General features: G+C 37.8%; 1 protein-coding gene across 1 annotated transcript in view; it reads left to right on the top strand.

Annotated features, from left to right (window-relative positions):
• AXDND1 (axonemal dynein light chain domain containing 1) overlaps nucleotides 1-18622 on the top strand; it is a 185853-nt gene that overhangs the window by 32108 nt on the left and 135123 nt on the right. The window contains exon 12 of the mRNA XM_025389451.1: nucleotides 9036-9156. Within this exon, the coding sequence (XP_025245236.1) occupies nucleotides 9036-9156 (121 nt within the window). The remainder of the gene's footprint in view (nucleotides 1-9035; nucleotides 9157-18622) is intronic.

Below are 18622 nucleotides of genomic sequence, written 5' to 3'. Positions count from 1 at the left end.
ACAAAAAAGAAAAACCCCCCCAAAAAAAAAAAAAAAAAAAAAAAAAAAAAAAGAAAAAAGAAAAATATTTGAAGATTTAAAAAAATGCATCTATATCTATGTCTATATCTCTATATATCTCCATTCTGCTTCTTCCCTCCCCAGAATTAATCACTAATCTATAGTTGGTATGTAACTTTCCTATCCATGTTTTTATATTTTACTATAATACATAGTTACATATAAAAAAAATTTGCGGCCAGGCACGGTGGTTTACACCTGTAATCTCAGCATTTTGGGAGGCTGAGGTGGGTGGATCACGAGGTCAGGAGATTGAGACCATCCTGGCTAACATGGTGAAACCCTGTCTCTACTAAAAATACAAAAAATTAGCTAGAGTGGTGGTGGCACCTGTAGTCCCAGCTACTTGGGAGGCTGAGGCAGGAGAATTGCTTGAACCCAGGAGGCGGAGGCTGCAGTAAGCCGAGATTGCACCACTGCACTCCAGCCTGGGCAACAGAGCAGGACTCCATCTCAAAAAAAATTTTTTTTTTGCTTTTACCAACTAAATACTATTCTTTTGAGATCTTCTCATTATGATGCATATAGAACAAATTAATTTTTACTGCACTATAGTATTAACTATATGACTAAATTATGATTTATGTATTAAATGTCTAATTTATGTATCAATTACTCAGAGTGGATTTTTCCATTTGCCTGGTAGATTTTTCTCCATCCCTTTATTTTGAGCATATGGGTGTCATTGCATGTGAGATGAGTCTCTTGAAGACAGCATACCAATGGGTCTTGTTTCTTTATCCAGCCTGCAACTCTGTGCCTTTTAATAAGGACATTTAGCCCATTTACATTTAAGGTAAACCAGTAAAGATATATATAGATTTGATCCTGTCATCATGTTAGCTGGTTATAATGCAGACTTGTTTGTGTGGTTGCTTCATAGTGTTACTGGTCTGTGTACTTATGTGTGTTTTAATAGCGGCTGGTAATGGTCTTTCCTTTTCATATTTAGTGCTTTCTTCAGGAGCTCTTTTAAGGCAGATCTGGTGGTAATGAATTTTCTCAGCACTTGCTTGTCTATAAAGGATCTTATTTCTCCTTTACTTATGAAGCTTAATTTAGACATATATAAAATTCTGGGTTGGAATTTCTTTTTTTTAAGAATGTTGAATATTGGCTTCCAGTCTCTTCTGGCTTGTAGGGTTTCTGCTGAGAGGTCCACTGTTAGTCTGATGGGCTTCCTTTTGGAGGTGACCTGACTTTTCTTTCTAGATGCCTTTAACATTTTTTCTTTTATTTCAACTTTTGAGAATCTGATGATTATGTGCCTTGAGAATGATCTTCTTGTGAAGTATTGTATTTTCATTTTCTGCATTTTTTGAATTTGAATGTTGGTCTCTCTGGTTAGGTTGGGGAAGTCCTCATGGATAATACCCTAAAATATCTTCTCCAAGTTGCTTACACTCACCTTATCTATTTCAGGGACATCAATGAGTCATAGATTTGGTCTCTTTACATAATCCCACATTTCTTCAAGGTTTTGTTCATTCCTCTTCATTCTTTTGTTACTATTCTTGTCTGACTCTCTTATTTCAGAAAACCAGCCTTCACGTTCTGAGATTCTTTCTTCAACTTGGTTTATTCTGCTATTAATACTTGTAATTGCATTATGAAGGTCTTGTAGTACATTTTTTCAGCTCTATCAGGCCAGTTACAGTCTTTTCTATACTGGCTGTTTTGTCTGTCATTTATCATTTTATTGTGATTCATAGCTTCCTTGAAGGAAGGGGAGAGTCCACTGTTCTCTGAGCTTAGTTTTACTCTTGGAGGAGTGTTGCCACTAAGGGCAGGGCACTGGTGGGGGTGGGACTGGCTGGGTGTCTGCCCGCCAAGGCTCTGACTATAATGGATCAAAGCCTTGTGGCAGGGGTTGTGGGGAGGGTGTGGAAGGGCAGAATGCACTACTGCCACATCAGTGGCAGGGCAGGGTGCATGCACACATGCATGCTGGCGAGGCAGGGAAAGCAAAACCTGCCTGCACACACATGGGCCAGCAGAGTGATGTGAGGTGTTGCCATGGGCCTGGGGGAAGCTGCAGTATTGGGAGGGAGCAGGCAGGCTGGTGCTATGGGTCTTGTTTCTGTGTACATGTACTCACATGTGTATGTATAGTTAAAACCAAAATTGTACTGTATGCACTATTCTACAATCAGTATGTTTTCAGTTAAGAATGTCAACCTATTTCAGGCCATAGTCACCAAAATAGCATGGTACTGATATAAAAATAGGCACGTAGACCTACGTGGAACAGAATAGAGAATCCCGAAATAAACCCAAATACTTACAGCCAATTGATCTTCAACAAAGCAAACAAAAACATAAAGTGGGGAAAGGACACCCTTTTCAATAAATGGTGCTGGGATAATTGGCTAGACACATGTAGGAGAATGAAACCGGATCCTCATATCTCACCTTGTACAAAAATCAATTCAAGATGGATTAAGGACTTAAACCTAAGACCTATACTAAAAAATTATAGAAGATAACATTGGAAAAACCCTTCTAGACATTGGCTTAGGCAAGAATTTCATGACCAAGAATCCAAAAGCAAAAGCAATAAAAGCAAAGATAACTATCTGGGACCTAATTAAACTAAAGAGCATTTGCACAGCAAAAGGAACAGTCAGCAGAGTAAACAGACAACCCACAGAGTGGGATAAAATCTTCACAATCTGTACATCTGACAAAGGACTAATATCCAGAATCTACAGTAAACTCAAACAAATCGGTAAGAAAAAAACAAACAACCCCATCAAAAAGTGGGCAAAGGACATGAATAGACAGTTCTCAAAAGAAGATATACAAATGGGCAACAGACATATGAAAAAATGCTCAACATCACTAATGATCAGGGAAATGCAAATCAAAACCACAATGCAATACCACCTTACTCCTGCAAGAATTGCCATAATCAAAAAATCAAAATCAGATGTTTCCATGGATGCGGTGATTGGGGAACACTCTACACTGCTGGTGGGAATGTAAACTAATACAGCTGCTATGGAAAACAGTGCAGAGGTTCCTTAAAGAACCAAAAGTAGAAGTACCATTTGATCCAGCAATCCCACTACTGGGTATCTACCCAGAGGAAAAGAAGTCATTATTCAAAAAAGATACTTGCACATGCATGTTCATAGCAGCACAATTCACAATTGCAAAATTGTAGAACCAACCTAAATGCCCATCAATCAACGAGTGGATACAAAAAACTGTGGTATATATATATATGTGATGGAATACTACTCAGTCATAGAAAGGAATGAATTAATGGTATTTGCAGTGACCTGGATGAGATTGGAGACCATTATTCCAAGTGAAGTAACTCAGGAGTGGAAAACCGAACATTGTATGTTCTCACTGATACGTGGGAGTTAAGCTATGAGGATGCAAAGGCATAAGAATAATACACTTTGGGGACTTCGGGGAAAGAGTGGGAGGGGGATGAGGGATAAAAGACCACAAATATGGTGCAGTGTATACTACTTGGGTGATGGGTGCACCAAAATCTCACAAATCACTACTAAAGAACTTACTTATGTAACCAGATGTCACCTGTACCCCAATAACTTATGGAAAAATAAAATAAAATAAAAATTAGGAAATAAATAAGTAAGTAATAAAAATAAAAAAAGAGAAGACACAGAAACAAATGATAAAAAGAATGTCTATGGCCAGGCGTGGTGACTCACGCCCGTAATCGCAGCACTTTGGGAGGCCAAGGCAGGTGGATCACCTGAGGTCGGGAGTTCGAGACCAGCCTGACCAACATGGAGAAACACTTTCTCTACTAAAAATACAAAATTAGCCGGGTGTGGTGCCACATGCCTGTAATCCCAGCTACTTGGGAGGCTGAGGTAGGAGAATTGCTTGAACATGGGAGGCAGAGGTTGTGGCGAGCCGAGATTGCGCCATTGCGCTCCAGCCTAGGCAACAAAAGCAAAACTCTGTCTCAAAAAAAAAAAATAAGAAGAATGTCTGCCTATTTCAGTAAATTTTTACTTCATAGATTAGCTAGATATTAAAATTTTCCCAAGTTTTTCCAAAATATATTTCACAGTTGGGTTAGCCAAATCAGTATCCAATCTAAGAACACACATTACATCTTTTTTTATGTCTCTGTTAATACAGCCTGTTCCTGTGCTTTCTAAAAAACTGTTTGAAGAGTAATTGAATTTTTTAAATGTCAAGAAAAACCAAAAGTGCCCAAAATCTAAATTCAAAAATGTATTTTTACTTTTATTCTATCTTATACTTTATTAGTATAATATGATTTGGCTGTGTCCCCACCCAAATCTCATCTTAAATATTAGCTCCCATAATTCCCACATGTTGTGGGAGGGACCTGGTGGGAAATAATTGAATCATGGGAGTGGTTTCCCTGTACTGTTCTTGTGGTAGTGATTAAGTCTCAAGAGACCTGATTGTTTTATAAGGGGAAACCCCTTTTGCTTGGCTTTCATTCTCTCTTTGCCTGCCCCTATGTAAGACATGCCTTTCACCTTCCACCATGATTGTGAGGCTTCCCCAGCCACATGGAACTGTGAGTCCATGAAACCTCTTTTCCTTTATAAATTATTCAGTCTCGGGGCCGGGTGAGGTGGCTCACGCCTGTAATCCCAGCACTTTGGGAGGCTGAGGCAGGCGGATCAGGAGGTCAAGAGATAGAGACCATCCTGGCCAATGTGGTGAAACCCCATCTCTACTAAAAATACAAAAATTAACTGGGCATGGTGGTGTGCACCTGTAGTCCCAGCTATCAAGAGGCTGAGTCAGGAGAATTGCTAGAACCTGGGAGGCGGAGGTTGCAGTGAGCCGACATCGTGCCACTGCACTCCAGCCTGGCGACAGAGCGAGACTCTGTCTCAAAAAAAAAAAAAAATTACCCAGTATACCCAGTATTGGGTATGTCTTTAATCAGCAGCATGAAAATGGACAAATACATAACATGAGATACTTTATTCAATTTTTGCCTATTCTATATACTACTTTTTTCTGTATTATAACTTTCTTGTTTTTCAAGGTGACTTCTATACTTAGTCTTCTATCCTTATACCTTCAATCCTACCTTTCCACCCTCATTGTAAGCTGATGATCTTGCTTTCTAAAAAGTAGAAGCAAACAGAAGAGAACTTAAGCTGTCACCCCCACATCTATCCACCCACCTGCATCTGTGCTTATATATTCTCTTTTCCTTTTTGTTAACTATAGTCTGCTCCTTTCTAAGGCCAATCTCTTGTTTGTATGCTTTCATATATACCCTGTTACTTACTTGAGAAACTTTCAGCAAACGTTCCTTCTCTTTTTTGCATCATTAATTTTTCCCTCTCTAGCTGATTAATCCCATCAGTATGCAAATATGCTATAATTACTCCCATCTTAAAAACAAAAAACACAAACAAAAATGTCCCAGGTTTCTTAGAACTACACATTCCCTTCCTGCTATGGTCCTTTTTCTCTGCTGTCCTTACAGGAAATCTCTACAAAAAGTTGTCATGCTCATTGTCTTCGTTGTTTCTTCTCTTGCCATTATCACTTGTGTCTCATCCCTACCATGGCACTAAATGGCACTTGACAAAGTCATCTATGACTTTCATATTGGTAAATCCAATGGTCAATTCTCATTTCACTTGCCTTTCTAGCAGCATTTGTCACAATGGATCAGTTAATCTTACTTGAAACAGTGTCTTTCAGTATATGGTCAACTGTTAAACAATGTAGGGGTTAGAGACACCAAAACCCACAGAGTCAAAAACCTATGTATAATTTTTGATGCCTCCAAAATTTAACCACTAATAGTCTATGGTTGGCTGGAAACCTTACTGATAAACAGTCAATAAACACGTATTTTGCATGTTATATATATTATATAATATAGTCTCACAATAAAGTAAGCTGGAGAAAAGAAAATACTAAGAAAATCATAAGGAAGAAAAAATACATTTATAGTACTATACTGTATTTATTGATATTGTATATTTACATCATCTGTTTACAAAACGAACTGTCTGTCTGAAATGGTGGGCAACCACAACTGCAGACCTGAATCTATAGTACGTATCAAGTGTTTAATTTTTCTTGTGATGTCATGACTCTTCTTTGCTTCTTGGGAGTACTTTCAGCATCACCACTGACAGTTTGTATAGGTACCATGGTGTTATTCAAGGTTTATGTTACTGTACTAAACATGATGAAAATTACATGAAAACTGGGAGAGATCACTTTTTACTACAATACACAATTGACTGGAGAGACAAACTACTCATGCAGTGATGATTACATTACGTGGTATTTTATTTTTTGAGACAGAGTCTTGCTCTGTCACCCAGGCTGGAGTGCAGTGATGCAATCTTGGCTCACTGCAGCCTCTGCCTCTGAGTTCAAGCGATTCTCCTGCCTCAGCCTCCTGAGTAGCTGGGATTACAGGCATGTGCCACCACGCCTGGCGCCTGGCTAATTTTTTTACTCCTGACCTCATGTGATCCACCTGCCTCGGCCTCCCAAAGTGCTGAGATTACAGGCCTGAGCCACCACCCCCAGCCTACATGGTGTTTTAAGTGGATGCTTGAGCTCACTGCAATAGCAGCAGAAGGTGGCTACAAAAGTATTACAGTAAGATAGTAAGTACTATAGTTAATTTTATGCAACTATGATTTAATACTGTACCTGTACATTTGTTTACATTTCTCTTGACTATGGATGTGCCATGTGTGGTCTGTAAGCGTTTGTGTAAGTTTTGATAAATTTTAACTTATAATAGATTAGTATATATTTTTTGGTAGTAAATGATAAAATAGACCAGTATCTACATGTATTTTATCTATTCATGACATTGCTAACTTTTCTTCATTTTTTGATGTTTCTAGGCTATGTTTATCTGTGAACTTTTTTTTGTCTTTTTTTTTTTTTTTTTGAGATAGAGTCTCGCTGTGTTGCCCAGGCTGGAGTGCAGTGGCACAATCTCAGCTCACTGCAACCTCCGCCTCCTGGGTTCAAGCAATTCTCCTGCCTCAGCCTCCTGAGTAACTGGGAGTATAGGCATCCATCACCACGCCCAGCTAATTTTTGTATTTTTAGTAGAGATGAGGTTCCACCATGTTGGCCAGGCTGGTCTTGAGCTCCTGACCTCAGATGATCCCCCTGCCTTGGCCTTCCAAAGTGCTGATTACAGGTGTGACCCCCCACACCTGGCTTAGCTTTTTCAAGTTGTCACAAATCTCCAAAAAATGTTCAAATATGTTTATCGAACAAAATCCTTGCATCCTCAGGATAAGTCCCACTTAATCATGGTGTACTATCTTTTTGATATGTTGTTGGATTTGCTTTGCTAGTATTTTGTTGGGATTTTTGCATCTATGTTCATCCATGATATTGGCTTATAGTTTTCTTTTATGTTGTTGTGTCTTTGTCTGGTTTTGATATCAAAATAATGTTGGCCTTGCAGAATCAGTTAAGAAGAATTCCCTCCTCTTCAATTTTTTGGAATCATTTGAGAAGAATTGGTGTTTATTCTAAGTTGTGTACAGTTCAGCAGTAAAGCCATTTGGTCTTGGGCTTTGCTTTATTGGGAGACTTTTTTTTAAAATTATACTTTAAGTTCTGGGATACGTGTGCAGAACATGCAGGTTTGTTAAATAGCTATACTTCCCTCTTAGCACTGCTTTTGCATTATCCCATAGGCCTTGTGCTTCATTTGTTTCAAGGCATACATGTGCCATGGTGATTTACTGCACCCATCAATCCATCATCTAGGTTTCAAGTCCTGCATGTATTGCAGGATCTGGCCAGCAGCCCGCAATGCAACGGGGCTCTTTCTTTGTTCCCAGGTGGATCAGCAGGTCTGGAAATAATAGATACACACAAGACAGTGAAAGCTGGGCCCAGGGGGGTCACCGCCTTCTGGTCCCCCGGTGCTGCCAATGCACTGGATATACAAGCATTTATTATTAAGTTTAGTGAGGGCAGGGATAGGTCTCACTATCCCTGCCCTCACTAATCCCAATGAGGGATTTAGGGTCATTTGATTATGAGGTGAGATGGTCACATGGATATGAAGTAAGTCTTTAACATAACATCTGTATGCAGAAGTACAGTATACAGAGGTAAGAATTTACAATATAGTGTGTGCCTCAGTAATTTCTAACAGAGCCTTAAAACAGAAACAGTCTTTCCATAACTTATGATTAGCAAGATATTAATCAGCAGTAACAGTTGCAGCAAAAGCTGGTTACAAACAATCCATAGAAACAGGATGTGAAGCTAGACAACTGGTTAGACCAGAAATTCTCAGAAGGGAGTATGCCTTAACCCTAAAGAGGCCTAGAAGAGCCATGGCAAGATGAGGGCGTTTGTAGCCCTATCTTATCCATATGGACAGGCGACCCCCATGCATCCGTTTATAGGCTCTCCACAAGGGTGACATTCCATTCCCAGAACTATGAACATCTGCTTTTCTGGGATAGGAATCTTGGTGATGTGAAACCTCCCTGACTGCACTGCACATCTATTCATAGGCTCTCTGCAGGGGGAAGCACATCACGCGCTGTTGGCTCATTCTGGCAGTCCAACCTGGCATTGTCTTTACACAATCCTGCATGCAATTTTGTATTTACAATAATCAGGAGCATTTCATCTTTTATTCCATAGCAATAGTTTCAGGGGGTCTCCCTACACACATGCATTAGGTATTTGTCCTAATGTTCTCCCTCCTTGCCTCCCAACCCCCAACAGGCCCAATATGTGATGTTCCCCTTCCCGTGTCCATGTGTTTACATTGTTCAACTCCCACTGATGAATGAGAACATGCGGTATTTGGTTTTCTGTTCTTGTGTTAGTTTGCTAAGAATGATGGTTTCCAGCTTCATCCATGTCCCTGCAAAGGACATGAACTCATCCTTTTTTATGGCTGCATAGTATTATATATGTGTCTATATTGTTAGTATAAATTAAATGAAGCTGTTTCTTAATTGTTTTTATAGAATGGTAGAAGAATATCATGACTTATATACATTACAAAGAGAAAGGATGGAGAATGATATGAAACAGTTAATGGCAGAAAGAGATATCTGGAGCTCAGCCACATATGAATTGGCCCTAAAGGTTAGTTCATCTGGATTCACAACTCACACTTCTTTTTTGACTAAAGATACATTCTACAGTTTTAAAATTTGTTTTTGTTTTTTTAAACAGAGTCTTACTCACTCTGTTGCCTAGGCTAGAGTGCAGTGGTGTGATCTCGGCTCACGGCAACTTCTGCCTCTTGGGTTCAAGCAATTCTCCCTCCTCAGCCTCCCGAGTAGCTGGAATTACAGGCATGAGCTACTATGCCTGGCCCATTTTGCTGTTTTCAATAATCTAGACAAAGACTCAAAAAAATGAGGATGTATATTTATTGATGTATAATGTAACTTTTGTGGGCTTTGAAAAGGAAAGGTTGATTTCTTCTTTTTATTCTTGCATTTGTTAGGTACCTAGCTGTTACACGATTAAGGGGTCTTTTTTTTTTTTAAGGCCAGAATCTATGAAATATGAACAAGTGTTCTTTTTCTGTTGTTTGGGAACATGTTTAAAATTTTCAACTTCAATTTATACTAATAATAAAGTAGGAAAGGTGGTTCTTATCATTTCATACAAGGTGACCATATTTGGATCACTGGATATCACACTCTGATTCTTTTAAAAAAAAAAAAAAACAGGGTCTCACTCTATTGCCCAGGCTGGAGTGTAGTGGTAAGTGGTCCAATCACAACTCACTGTAGCCTCAACCTCCTGGGCTCAAGCAATTCTCCCACCTCAGCCTCTTGAGTAGCTGGGACTAGAGGTGTGCACCACCACTTCTGGCTAATTTTTTATTTTTTGTAGAGATGGGATTTCTCTGTGTTGCCCTGGCTAGTCTTGAACTCGTAGGCTTAAATCATCCTCCTGCCTCAACCTCTCAAAGTGCTGGGATTACATGCATGAGCCACTGTGCCTGATTCTGTTACCTTGGTACACAAGATGACAAATGAATTGAAATATGGTACCTTGTGGGCCATTATAGTAATACTTTAGGGAAATAGCAAAGTCACACAATATTTCTAAAATGTTTACTTGTTGGTTGCCTATTCTGACAACTGGGACTTCTAGGTACAGTGAATTTTGATCCTCAAATATTAAAAAATGAGTTCAGTTAAATTGGTTCACTGGTCTACTGGTGGCAGGTCACAGGGTTCTCCATGGAGATATACTGCATTAATGCATTAATACATCTGATTGGAGCTCTGTATTAACCCTGCCACATGTAGTAATTTGTCAGTTATTTGGAAGAAAATGTAGAAGGCATCCCTGTCAAGTGTCCTAAAGCTGGAGAGAAAGCTAATACACTAGATGGTGTAATCAAGACTTGTTTATTTAGGAAAGTTCATTTACTTACTAGAGGTAGTTATTAGAAATCTAGATCATTACTGGGGACATGCTAGAGGCATTTCCATTCAAGAGAGGAGAAAGGATTTCTGCTGTCACCGGAGGCCTTAATTCAGCAAATAAAATCGAGAGATATAACTACTTATAGGAAGCAGCAAAATCTCTTTAAAAAAGTTTTTCCCACTGATTTCTTTAGCAAAAATCCCCAGTACATTGTTGAATAGAAGTGGTAAAAGTGAATATTCCTGTTCTCAGTCTTACGGGGAAGCCATTCTGCTTTCACCATTAAGTACAACATTTACTGTAGGCTTTCATACATACCCTTTATTGGGTTGTGGAAGTTCCCTTCAATTTTTCATTTGTTTAGAGTTTAATCATAAATAGGTGGTGTATTTAGTCAAAGATATTTTCTGTGTCAATTGAGATTACTACATCTTGATTTCCTTTTACTTTATTAACATATTATATTGTTTTTAACACCTTTATTGAAGTACAATTGATATACAGAAAAAACAAATCCACACGTTTAATATATTCAGTTTGACACTGAACATTTACATACACTCATGATACCCTCATGACAATCAAGGTAATAAACATATCCACATTAACTGTTTATATTTATTTTATTAATTAATTAATTTTGAATTTTATTTTAGATTCAGGGGTACATTTGCAGGATAGCTACATGGATATATTATGTAAATCATAAGGTTTGGGCTCCCAGTGAGCCCATCACCCAAATAGTGAACATTGTATCCGATACATAAATTGTCAACTGTTGGTCCTTTCCTACCCTCCCCACTTTTGGAGTCACCAGTGTCTATTATTTTCATCCTGTATCCATGTATACCCATTGTTTAGTTCCCACTTACTAGTGAGAACATGCAGTATTTGATTTTCTGTTTCTGAGTTTTTTCACTTAAGATAATGGCCTCCAGCTCCATCCATGTTCTGCAAAGCACATAGTTTCATTCTCTTTTATGGCTGCATAATATTCCATGGTATATACCACATTTTCTTTATCCAATTAATCATTGAAGGACATTTTGGTTGATTCCATGACTTTGCTATTAAAAATAGTGCTGGAATAAACATATAAGTGCAGGTGTCTTTTTGATTAAATGATTTCTTTTCCTTTGGGTATATAACCACTAGTGGGATTGCTGGGTCAAATGGTAGTTTCATATTTAGTTCTTTGAGAAATCTCCATACTGTTTTCCATAGCGTTGAACTAATTTACATCCCCACCAACAGTATATAAGTGTTCCCTTTTCTCTGCATCCTCACCAACATCTGTTTTTATTTTTTACTTTTTAATAATGGCCGTTCTGACTGGTGTGAGATGGTATCTCATTAGGTCAAAATCACTATTATTTCCTGATAATGCAATTATCTACCCAGCAAAGTTAAATTTAAATATTATTTGAATTAATTAGCCTTTAATAATGTTGCGAATATAAGATAAATATATGATTTTTTAACAAACATTGGGCAAATAATGCAATTTTCTACCCAGAAAAAAATAAATTTAAACATTATTTGAATTATTTAGCCTTTAATAAGGTTGATGAATACAAGATAAATACAAAAAAACCCCAACATGTTACCTATATACCAATAATAAGCATTAGAAATGCAAAGAGGGAATAAATTTTATAAAAGGGATAATACCCATATCTTGAAAATGCTAAAACCATACTAAAGACCTTGAAAACTAGAAGGAGAGCTGTACAGCATATCACTGGTTGAGAACAATAATCAATAGATGTCAGTTCTCTCCAAATTAATCTTTAAATTTGATATAATTCCACTGAAAATCTCAATAACAATTTTGTTTTTAGCAATTGGCAAGTTGATTATAAAACCCATTTGGAAGAATCTGAATATGAGAATAAGAAAACATTTTAAAAGAAGGTTAATAAAAATAGCTTGTACTTTTAGACATCAAAATGTATTATAAAGTCAAAGTAACTGAGAAAATGTGTTACTTGTGTTAGAATAGATAAATATAACAGAACAGAATAGAAAAGTCAGAAATAGACTCACCTAAATATGGGATATTCAGATTGGGTTGGCACAATAAATTATTCAATTGTTAAAAAATTTAGATCTCGGGTGGGCGTGATGGCCAATGTCTATAATCCCAGCACTTTGGGAAGCCAAGGCAAGTGAATCACTTGAGGTCAGGAGCTCGAGACCAGTCTGGCCAACGTGGTGAAACCCAGTCTCTACTAAAAATACAAAAGTTCACTGGGCGTGTTGGCAGGTGCCTGTAATCCCATCTACTCGGGAGGCTGAGGCACGAGAATCACTTGAACCCGGGAGGTGGAGGTTGCAGTGAGCCGAGGTCGCACCATTGCACTCCAGCCTGGGCAACAGAGCGAGACTTCATCTCAAAAAACAAAACAAAACAAATTTAGATCCCTACTTCATTAAAAAGATACCTAAAAAGTAAATCCCAGAAGGGAATAATTAAATGTTAAAAACAATGTAATTATAAACAGAAGAAATTACATGAGAATTTTCAAAAAAATAGTAGCTTTAGTAAATAATTCACCCAATTAAAGTGTAAAATTATATGTTTTTTAGCATGTTCACAGAACTGTGAAACCATCACCACAACCAATCTGAAAACTTCTTCATCACCCTCAAAAGAAACTCCATACATTTTAGCAGTCGCTTCTCATTACCCGCAACCCATTCAACTTACGTAATCATTAATGTACTTTCTTTCCTCTCCAGGGTACATCTTAGAATTTAATGCATTCATATAATTTGTAAAGATCAAATATGTGTACTTAGGATAGATATCATCTAAAATATTTGTCTTTTCTTTATGGTAGATACATTCGATTTACCCTTCTCTAGCTATTTTAGAATGTGCAATAGATTGTTGTAAACTATAGTCAGTCTACCTATCTAACACTAGGACTTATTTCTTCTGTTAAATCGTATTCTTGTACACATTAATCAACCTCTCTTTATCTTCTCTCTCTCCTACCCTTCCTGGCCCCTGGTAACCATGACTCTACTCTCTATCTTCATGTGATTCACTCTTTTAGCTCCCACATGTGGGTACTTGCAATATTTGTCTTTCTGTGACATGGCTTATTTCACTTAACAAAATGACCTCAGTTTCATCCATGTGGCTGCAAATGATAGGATTTTATTCTTTTTCAGTGGCTGAATAATATTGCATTGGGTTTATATACTGTGTTTTCTTTATTCATTCATTTGTTGGTGGGCACTTAGGTTGATTCCATATATTGGGTATTGTGAAGAGTGCTGGTATCTTTTGATATATTGATTTTCTTTCTTTGGGATATGTACCCAGTAGTGGAATTAATTGCTGGATTATATGGTAGTTCTAGTTTTAGTTTTTTGAGGAATCTCCATAATGTTCTCCACAGTGGCTATACTAATTTACATTCCCACCAACAGTGTACAAGTGGAGACAAAAGTGACTGCATGTTGAATGCTAATGTGCCATGTTGACTTCTGATTAGCCCCAGTCAAGTGAATGCCTCCTGATTTCTATTTACTTTTCTCAGTGTAAGAACAAAGCAACCTTGATGTTATCACACAAATTATAAGGCTATGATGCTTACAGCATTCTTGCCTGTTCTGGAGGGTTGCTTTCGTATTGCACAAAACAAGCATACCCTTTCTTTATGGTATATAAGCCTTGAGCCTGGGGAGTAACAGTGCAGAGATCTACCTGTTTTGTGGCTCCCCAAGACCATGCTTCTGTTAGTTTCCCCAATAAAACACCCTTTACCCACAAACTGAATTTGTCTGCCTTGGTTTTTGGTTTCTCAGCTCCTTCAACATTTGGAAACTTCCTTATATATACGGACCTTTTATAGAATAGTTCTCCTTTCTCCACATCTTTGCAGGCCTGTGTTGCCTTTTTTTTTTTTAATACAATCCATTTTAACTGGGGTGAGATGATATCTCATCATAGTTTTGATTTGCATTTCTTTGATGATTACTGATGTTGAGCATTTTTTCACATACCTGTTGGCCATTTGTATGTCTTCTTTGGAGAAATATCTATTCACATCTTTTGCCCATTTTAAAATCAGATTATCGCCTTTTTTGTTGTTGTTATTGAGTTGTTTGAGCTCCTTATAAATTCTGGTTGTAACTCCCTTGTCAGATGGGTAGTTTGCAAATATTTTCTCTATCTCTGTGGGTTTTCTCTTCACTTTGTTGATTGTTTCCTTTACTGTGCAGAAGGTTTGTAGCTTGATGTAATTGCTTTTTCTTTCTTTTTGCTTTGGTTGCCTGTGCTTTTGAGGTCTTACATGGAAAATCTTTGCCCAAACCAACGTCCTAGAGTGTTTTCCTCAATGTTTTCTTCAAGGAGTTTTAGTTTCAGGTCTTAGATTTAAGTCTTTAATCCATTTTGCTTCAATTTTTGTATATGGTGAGAAATAGAGGGTCTAGTTTTATTGTTGCATTGGTCTGTATGTCTGCTTTTATGCCATTACCATGCCAATTTGTTTACTATGGCTTTGTAGTAAATTTTGAAGTCAGGTAGTGTGATGCCTCCTGCTTTGTTCTTTTTGCACAGGATTGCTTTGGTTATTTGGGGCCTTTTGTGGTTCCATATAGATTTTAGGGTTTAAAAAAAATTCTGTGAAGAATGTCATTGGTATTTTAAGAGGACTTGCATTGAATCTGCAAATTTCTTTGGGTCGTATTGCCATTTAACAATATTAGTTCTTCCAATCCATGAGCATGGAATATATTTCCATTTTTTATGTCTTTTTTAAAATCAGAGTTTTATAGTGTTCCTTGTATAGATCTTTTACTTCTTTTCCAAATTTAGGTATTTTATATTTTTTATGGCTATTTTAAATAAAACTGCCTTCTTGATTTCATCTCTAGAGTGTTTGCAGTTGGTATATATAAATCCTACTGATTTTTGTATGTTGATTTTGTATCCTTGAAATTTATTGAATTTGTTTTTCAGTTCTAACAGCTTTTTTGGTGGAGTCTTTAGGTTTTTTTAAAGTATAAGATTATCTCTTTTGTGAATAAGGCTAATTTGATTTCTTTATTTTCAATTTGCACACCTGTTATTTCTTTCTCTTGCCTAATTGCTGTGCCCGGGACTTCCAGGAATAAAAGTGGTGAAAATGGGCATCCTTGTCTTGTTCTAGATCTTAAAGGAAAGGCCTTTAATTTTTCCCCATTCAGTACAGTGTTAACTGTGGGTTTGCCATATATGGCTTTCTTTTATTTTGAGGTATGTTTCTTCTATACTAAATTTGATGAGGGTTTTTTTTTATCATAAAGGGATGATTGTTATCAAGTGCTTTTTCAGCTTCTATTGAAATGATGCTGTGCTTCTTGTTCTTGGTTCTGTTAATGTGATGTATCACATTTGTTGATGTGCACATGTTGAACCATCCTCATATCCCTGAGATGAATCCCACTTGATCATGGTGAGTGATCTTCTTAAACATGTTGTTGAATTTGGTTTGCTTATATTTTGTTAAGGATTTTTACATCTATGTTCATCCATGATATTGGCCTGTAGTTTTCTTTTTTTCATTGTGCTGTTGTCTGGTTTTGATATCAGGGTGATGCCTCATGAGTTTGGAAGTATTCCTTCCTGTTCAAATTTTTTGAAGGGTTTATGTTGAATTGATATTAGTTCTTCTTCAAGTATTTGGTGGAATTCAACTATGAAGCCATTAGGTCCTGGGATTTTCTTTGATGGGAGACTTTGTGTTATGGCTTTGATCGGATCGTATTACTTGTTATTGGTATATTGAGGTTTTCTTCTTTTCTTTTTTCTTTTCTTTTTTTTCCATTTTCCCCCAGTCTGGAGTGCAGTGGCACAATCTTGGCTCACTGCAACCTCCATTTCCCAGGTTCAAGCAATTCTCATGTCTCAGCCTCCTGAGTTGCTGGGATTACAGGTGCCCGCCACCACACCTGATGAATTTTTGTATTTTTAGTAGAGACAGGGTTTCACTATGTTAGCCAGGCTGGTCTTGAACTCCTGACCTCAAGTGATCTGCCGGCCTCAGCCTCCCAAGGTGCTGGGATTACAGGCATGAGCCACCATGTCTAGCCCTAGGTTTTCCAATTTATTCATGTGTAGTTGTTTATAAGTCTCTAATGTTTCTTTGTATTCCTGTGGTCTCAGTTGTTACATCTCCTTTTTCATTTCTTATTTTATTTGGGTATCCTTCCTTCCTCCATCCCTCCCTCCCTCCCTCCCTTCCTTCCTTCTTTATTCTTTTTTTTTTTTTTTTTGAGATAGAGTCTCACTCTGTCACCCAGGCTGTAGTGTAGTGGGGTGATGTGATCTCAGCTCACTGCAGCCTCTGCCTCCTGGGTTCAAGTGATTCTTGTGCCTCAGCCTCCTGAGTAGCTGGGCATACAGGTGTGTGCCACCATGCCTGGCTAATTTTTGTATTTTTAGTAGAGATGGGATTTTACCATGTTGGCCAGGGTGGTCTTAAACTCTTGGCCTCAAGTGATCCACACGCCTCGGCCTGCAAAAATTGGGATTACAGGTGTGGGCCACCGTGCCTGGCCCTTTATCTTTTTTCTTATTTAGTCTAGCTAAAGCTTTATTGATTTTGCTTATCTTTTCAAAAAACCAACTTTTCAGCTGGGCGCAGTGGCTCACGCCTGTTATCCTAGCACTTTGGGAGGTCAGGGTAGGTGGATCACCTGAGGTCAGGAGTTCGAGACCAGCCTGGCCAACATGGTAAAACTCTGTTTCTACTAAAAATACAAAAAAATTAGCCAGGCATGGTGGCAGGCCCCTGTAATCCCAGCTACTTGGGAAGCTGAGGCAGGAGAATCACTTGAATCTGGGAGGCAGAGGTTGCAGTGAGCCAAGATTGCGCCATTGCACTCCAGCCTGGACAAAAGAACGAAATTCCATAAAAAAAAAAACAAAAAAAAAAACCCACCAACTTCTCATTTCATTGATTCTTTGTATTTATTATCTCAATTTTATTTGTTTTTNGGTAAAATCCCATCTCTACTAAAAATACAAAAATTAGCCAGGCATGGTGGCAGGCCCCTGTAATCCCAGCTACTTGGGAAGCTGAGGCAGGAGAATCACTTGAATCTGGGAGGCAGAGGTTGCAGTGAGCCAAGATTGCGCCATTGCACTCCAGCCTGGGCAAAAGAACGAAATTCCATAAAAAAAAAAAACAAAAAAAAAAAACCCACCAACTTCTCATTTCATTGATTCTTTGTATTTATTATCTCAATTTTATTTGTTTTTGCTGTTTTCTGTATTATTTCTTTCCTTCTACTAATTTTAGGTTTGGTTTGTTCTTGCTTTTCTAGTTCCTTGAGGTGCATTGTTAGATTATTTCCCATCTTTCTATCATTTTGATATAGGAATTTATTGTTATAAACTTAATCTCTTCATACTGCCTTTACTGTATCCCATAGATTTTTGTATGCTGGATTTACATTTTCATTTATTTCAAGACAATTTTTCATTTTGTTCTTGATTTCTACATTGACCATTGGTCATTCCAGAAAATGTTGTTTAATTTCCATGTGTTTATGAAGTATCCAAGATTCCTCCTGTTATCGATTTCAAGTTTTATTCCATCATTGTGGTCAGAAAAAATACTTGATATGATTTCTACTTTTTGAATTTCTTCAGACTTGTTTTGTGGCCAAAGATATGGAATATTCTAGAGAATGTTTCATGTGCTGACAAAAAGAATGTATATTCCTTAACAGATGGGTGAAATGTTCTGTAAATGTCAGTTAGGCCTATTAGGTCCAGTGTGTAGTTTAACTCCATTTTTTTTTGTTGATTTCTTGTCTGTCCATTACTGAAAAGGGTGTTAAAATCCTTTACTATTATTATATTACATTTTGTCTCTCCCTTTTTTTTTTCTTTGAGATGAAGTCTCACTCCATTTCCCAGGCTGGAGTGCAGTGGTACAGTCTTCGCTCACTGCAATCTCCGCCTCCTGGGTTCAAATAATTCTCCTGCCTCAGTCTCCCTAGCAACTGGGATTACACGTGCCTGCCACCACGCCTGGCTAATTTTTGTATTTTTAGTAGAGACAGAGTTTCACCATGTTGGCCAGGCTGGTCGTGAACTCCTGACCTCAAGTAATCTGCCCACCTCAGTCTCCCAAAGTGCTGGGATTACAGGCAT

Source organism: Theropithecus gelada, chromosome 1, assembly GCF_003255815.1.
Source record: "Theropithecus gelada isolate Dixy chromosome 1, Tgel_1.0, whole genome shotgun sequence".
Lineage (NCBI taxonomy): Eukaryota > Metazoa > Chordata > Mammalia > Primates > Cercopithecidae > Theropithecus > Theropithecus gelada.
Note: the sequence above shows the minus strand (reverse complement) of the source record. Positions and strands in the feature narration are given on the sequence as shown.